Source organism: Lygodium microphyllum, chromosome 19 (assembly GCF_053477565.2).
Source record: "Lygodium microphyllum isolate KBCC chromosome 19, Lygodium_microphyllum_v1.1.10, whole genome shotgun sequence".
In the NCBI taxonomy this organism is placed as follows: domain Eukaryota; kingdom Viridiplantae; phylum Streptophyta; class Polypodiopsida; order Schizaeales; family Lygodiaceae; genus Lygodium; species Lygodium microphyllum.
Genome location: NC_141153.1, coordinates 38,816,926 through 38,822,925, shown reverse-complemented (window position 1 = coordinate 38,822,925; position 6,000 = coordinate 38,816,926). Strand labels below are relative to the sequence as shown.

The window sequence follows — 6,000 nt, the reverse complement described above, 5'->3', positions numbered from 1 at the left end:
TGAGGAGAGGCGCAGCATATGCAAAACCATGCGTTGTGTCAAAACAACCACCAAAATATCGCCTTGTACTAACCCGGCACAAATATAGTCACGTCAAAGCTAAGTCAGGCAGATGAGGAGGAACCAATATCAACGTTGCCAATGGCATGTACCCTGTCGCACAAAGATATACCAACGGTTGTGATGCAATGCACCTCTCCTCCTAGTCTCTTCCTCTTCTTCGCACCGATATTTTACATTTTTTAATCATGAATACGAGCCGACCAGAGCTTGTTAAAGCAGGAAATGTAAGAGAGAGAGATCAGAGACAGGCTCCACATGCGAAGAACATCAAATGAATACCGGACCTTGGCGAATAGGGCACGTCTTCCTTTTGCTCGTCTCAAGGTCCAAAGGGTTTCGGTACCTTATTTAATCATGAGCAATAGTTCCTCTTACCCGACGCAGTAATCAGCAGAAGGACTATCTTGACCTCTTCTTTCTCCTCCCTATCAGTACTGGTGCTGACCCACTTCCTCTCTGCCTCATAAGTTCTTAACGTCTCCAGCTCCCTACATACTACTTCTTTCGACTCCATTGTATTATCATCATTACTTATGAACTTTCTTCATTCGCCTGTAGTAGCCTCTTGCACAGCATATCGATAACACCAAAAGGTATCGAAACGAGTCGCTTTTTGAGAAAAAGAGGTGCTGCCTATTAGAAGCTGTAGCTCGCTCGCTCTCTCTCTCTCTCTCTCTCTCTCTCCACGTCTAGGGTTTGCAAAGTCTAATCAGTAAGGCATCGGCCAAGTCGAATCAGCAAAAGGGCCTTGCTAGTGGGCTGTGATCCGGAGCGTCAGAGGACGTGGTGTAGATGTGGTCCTTAGCTTTGGTTTGGAGGCTAGCAAGTAATTATTCTTCTACAGTGGACATCACACAAACTCGGATCTCTGATTATCACTATTAGTACTCACGACAAAGCTAATTTCATGCAGCTGCACACCGCGCAATATGCACTAGTCTTCATTTATATATTCTAGTACACGGAAGCCGCATCCGTTTTCTGCCACGCAACTAGTGTTGTAATGTTGGGTAGTTCTCCGTGTGCGCGCAGACACGCACACGATTTCCTCTAGTACAAGCAGTAGGACGTGGTATGTTCTCGTTATGGTGTTGCATTCATATACAGACGCGGCGGACATCTCTGATCGACAGCCGATCTGTGGCGCAGTGGTATTGTGGAGTTTTGTTGTGATATTAGGAATCATGAGCCTGCTGTGCATAGCTGCTCTGGGGTTGTGGAAGCTAGTGGCATTCGTGCGCACGCATTGGTGGGTTCCCCGCAGGATAAGGGATGTGATGAGGAGGCAAGGGATAAAGGGGCCGGCACCTCAGTTCATGCACGGGAATCTCCTTCAGCGCAGGAGGATGAGGGAGGAGAGTCTGCGGCACGACATGCATGGTGTCACGCACGACATTGTTCCGCGCTTGATGCCTGATTATGTGCACTGGTCGAGCATCTACGGTTCGTAGCTCTCTCTCTCTTTCTCTCTCTCTCTCTCTCTCTCTGGCTCTCATGTTTGGAAATAGAGCAGACAATGAATCTCGAAAAATATCTATAATCAAATTGTTCATGCACATATTATTGATAGGGTTTGTGTGTTGTGTCGGTTTTCGGAAAGATGGTCGTCACTTCCGAACTCGTGCTCATCTCGTCGGATGATTAAGCTAATCAACTCGCTCATCGACGAATGAAATCGCAGATTCCCCTGATTCTTTTCGTGCGATATTGTTATCAAGTGTTAATGAATATTATTGGAGCAGGTAAGCGGTTTCTATTCTGGTGGGGTGCGGAGCCTCGGTTGACTATATCGGAACCAGAGCTAATAAGGGAGGTTCTCTCGTCAAAGCACGTCCACAGCCTGGGAAGGTCCACTCTTCAGAAGCAGGGCGTAAAGGATTTCATCGGCGAGGGGCTTCTGATGGCGAATGGGGAAGCTTGGGCTCATCAGAGGAGGGTCGTGGCCCCAGCGTTTCATGTGGAGAAGCTCAAGGTATTCTTATTAACTGGACTTCCTACCATCCGCTTTCTGATATTTGTCGAGGGTTTTTGCACAGCTCATCAGTATGGTTCGTTCAGCCCGCTCTGCAACTTCAAAATGCTACAGCTAGTGTAATTATCTTGAGGTCCCGGGAGCCACGCTATACCTAGCATGTTGAAGTTGCGGACAGGCCTCTGAGATCCACGTCGTAGAGAGAAGGCAATGGAGTTATACTGGTCTAATATTTTAACGTTAAGATAACGCAATGGGTTTCCTTGAATAATCGTCTTCTTTGAATAAATTTATTGAGCAGGGACAGATCGGCCACATGGTGGAGTGCACAGGGCAGCTTCTGGACAAATGGGAGGGGCTAATTATAGCGAATAAGTCGAGGATGGAGGAAGCTGGAGCTGAGGTCGAGGTCGAGGCGGAGATGAGCCGCCTCGCGGGAGACGTGATAGCTCGGACGGAGTTCGGCAGCAGTTACGAGCAGGGAAAGCTCATATTCAGCAAGCTCAATCAATTGCAGAAGCTGTCTACCCAATCGCCCTGCAGCCGCGAGGATCGCAAGAGGTACTACCTATATCTCCCTCCTTCCTTCTATAGCCTTCGGTGCTCGCCTTTCGGATATTTCGATTTGAGGCCCAGACAGCCTTCTACTTATATCTCCCTCCTTTCCTTCTATAGCATTCTGTGTTTGGCTCTGCGATATGTCCACCTAAGGCCCAGACAGCCCGCAGACTTGGTCCCACCTACTCGGGGCTGTCTTGGTCCCACCTACTCAACAGTTTCTGGCTAAAGAAAATTTGCAGATTTATATACCTTCGGAGCTTAAACCTTAAAAAAAAAAAGAAAAGTCACGTCCCTTTCTTCTAAGATGGTGTTAGAAGTTGATAGGAAATCCACAAACATCATAGACAATCCCATCTTCCACACACAATGTTCTTTAAATAAGCAACATCACAACCCCCAATAGTGACTGCACTGCATTATGTTTTTTTATTGCAAATATATTGAGCAAGGCCAGCATCAAAGCAATTGTCATGTGTCAAAGGTACAAGTGTGGAATTTGGGTCAATGGAATTAGAATAAGGGCACTTAAGTATAAATGAAACAAGGGACAAAACTATGGAATTGTTTCATTTAGTTAAGATAGTAGAGCTTGCAAGACTTGGACAAAGTCGTCCTAGTCAAAAAAGAATAAATTGAGTTACTTTCTCTTAAAACATTGTGATAGATTAAGATATCCTCTTTGAAGAACTTAAACCAACAACCTACCATATAGAGCACAAGAAGTTACTAGCAATCTAGATGTTGGAATATACTTGCTAGTATCGACCATTCGGAAAACTTATACAAAGCATTTTGTTCCTAAACATCTCATGGGCATTTAAGCTAGAAATCTTGAAACTTCATATCTCACTTCAGATGTTCTCTCACCCAAATAGAAGAAAATGATTGCCTTCTATAGATAACTAAACTAAGGATACTACTTGAAGGAGAAAATGCCTTTTTTTTTGTACTAGGCCATATTCTATAGTGATGAAGATGATTGTCAATCCTTTTGTGCCGTTTTATTAATTGAGCAAGTATTGTTAGAACATACCTAAAGTCTTCACACAACACTCACTCTTTGCTCAATAGATAATCTTATTGAAATCACTAAAGTAGCATAAAACCATGGATCACTCCTTGTAGGGTAGCCTAGTTAGTGATCAAGTAGAAGAACTATAATATATCAATATATGGTTGCTTCAAATGATTTACTCATCATAATATTAATAATGCAAATATCCTATTGAGCATACTTATCTTATGACACATATATGGCCGATGACTATTGATTATCATTCCTTAGTTTTCTCACTTGATATTTCCCATTCGGTATAACTTGAGCTCCTTCACATTGTCCAACGTAGGAGTAGACTTTCATTTGGGGAATGAGATGTTATCTTCTAGAGACACTTCAATTCAATACTTTTTCCTCTCTTCCAAAAACACTTGGTTTGAATGGAACTTCCAAAATATTCATGGCCTTCTCTTTATGGGACACTTCATGTAACATCTACATCTCAATCAGGTTATCAGCATCGACCATCTTAGTCTTATAGAGGTTCCCATAACTAGAAGATGAGTCAGAACATGTTTTTTTGAGGCTTCCCTACTATGTCCACTCTTTTTCATCTCATGAACTAGGGCATATGCACATACATGTGCAAGATGTGTATGCATGTGCATGCACTTATGTATACGTCCACAAGGGTGTTCTTAAGTTATAAAACATGCATGAAATTGTTAGCTAATTAGACTTTATTCCATGGCAATAAATCAAAGAAAATTATTGTCTTCAAACATGCTTTCTATATCCATTGATGGTAAGGGGTTCCTTAGAAGCTCCCTTTGGATCATTGTGATGAGACATGACATGAAAACCTTATTTTAATAGACCTTAGAAGCTTCCTCACAAAGGTATCTAATTGAACATCAATAACTGGAAGGCCCTCAGTTCAAAGTGAGATGTAGTACAATCACTATTGTATGGACATTGCCAATACTTTGTTTTAGATATGGTAGTTATTCATTGATGATCTAGAAAGCATATTGCAACCAAAACATATTATCTTGATTAAGGAAAATACCTCTGTTATCACCTCCTAACACTAGCCATATTCACCAACAAGAAGAAAGCATGAACCACACATACCAAGAATGAGGAATAAGTGAGGGTTGATCCAATTTTGAGTGACGCTAGAAGGAAAATATGGAGATCTTTAAGGTTAGTTTTCTAATTTTATTATTTACTTAGCAAACATCTCTACTACCTAAAATGAGGGCGATGTGAGACTAGTTGAGGCTCCATCCAAGTTGAGTCCAAGGTCACTTACTTGAGTGTGCTTGACTCTTACTCATTGTTACTCATAGAGCACTGGAGTATACTCATGGCTACCAAAAGAGAATTTTGTAGTTTTTCTTGCTTGAATAGTGAGTGAGAAGGCTACCAATAGAGGCATAAGGGTTGAGAGAGTAGTTATAAATTCTCCTTAACAACTCTTTATATGCTCCTAATGCTAGAACAAACTTGTAGAAACTTATGAGACATCTTCCTATCATGGATTTCAAAGTAATTTCTCCCTTTTAGTTTTTTCAAATGATTGTGCTCTATTTTGCATGAAAGGGTCTCATCGTTTATGCAATCAAATTTTGTAAAACTTGTAAGTGTTTGGGTGGATAAACTCCTCATTCATTGGTGAAATGTCTAAGTACTAGTGGTTCTAACTATATGCAAATCTGAAAAAGGATTATACTTACTATCATCTTTTCTTATATCCTTAATTTATAGTTGGGATTTGACCATATAAAGCATGTGTAGTGGACCCATTGAAATGAAGGAAAATTTAGAAATGTGTCTAGTCTCCTTGGAAAAATTTAGGTAAATTACTAAAAACTCATGAGGTGGTGTTGTTCTTTTAATCTAGAAACCATTAAAGGCAAGATTGAGAAGTCCTCTTGAAGCTAGTACTTGATAACATCTTCCATGGTTTGCAATGGATAATGAATACTATTAGTTAATGATGTTACATTAGAGTATCTTATTTTAGTGGTGCCATCAAATTTTAAAAGGGTAAATTTTTTGTAATGACCCATGGCATAGCTTGATATAAAGGGCTACCCTTAGTGAGAGATGACTAGTTGAAATACATATCCTTGATAAAATTCCATGTTACTTCAAAGGGGTAACTATTATGGAGATTAAACTTGGGGAGTCCACCTTATAGAACATGTAAGATACCACGTGAATTCAAAAGAAAGGGTATTATATTTAGTAAAATTTACAGGATTATATTTACAAAATGGATTTTAAATTTACAATTTGAAAAAATTCCATAAGTTTAGTAAAGTAAAAGGGTTTGTTTTAGGGCCTTATAACATGTAAAGAAAGGGTATTTCTTAATATCCTTTGAATACATGTTATGTAG

At 40.5% G+C, this 6,000-nt stretch overlaps 1 protein-coding gene across 1 annotated transcript in view; it reads left to right on the top strand.

Moving 5' to 3' along the window:
• Nucleotides 1-335: 335 nt before the first annotated feature.
• LOC148019768 (cytokinin hydroxylase-like) overlaps nucleotides 336-6,000 on the top strand; it is a 28,829-nt gene continuing 23,164 nt past the window's right edge. Inside the window, exons 1-3 of the mRNA XM_087699932.1 lie at nucleotides 336-1,506; nucleotides 1,806-2,035; nucleotides 2,337-2,596. Coding sequence (XP_087556058.1) covers nucleotides 1,149-1,506; nucleotides 1,806-2,035; nucleotides 2,337-2,596 — 848 coding nt within the window. The 5' untranslated portion in view covers nucleotides 336-1,148. The remainder of the gene's footprint in view (nucleotides 1,507-1,805; nucleotides 2,036-2,336; nucleotides 2,597-6,000) is intronic.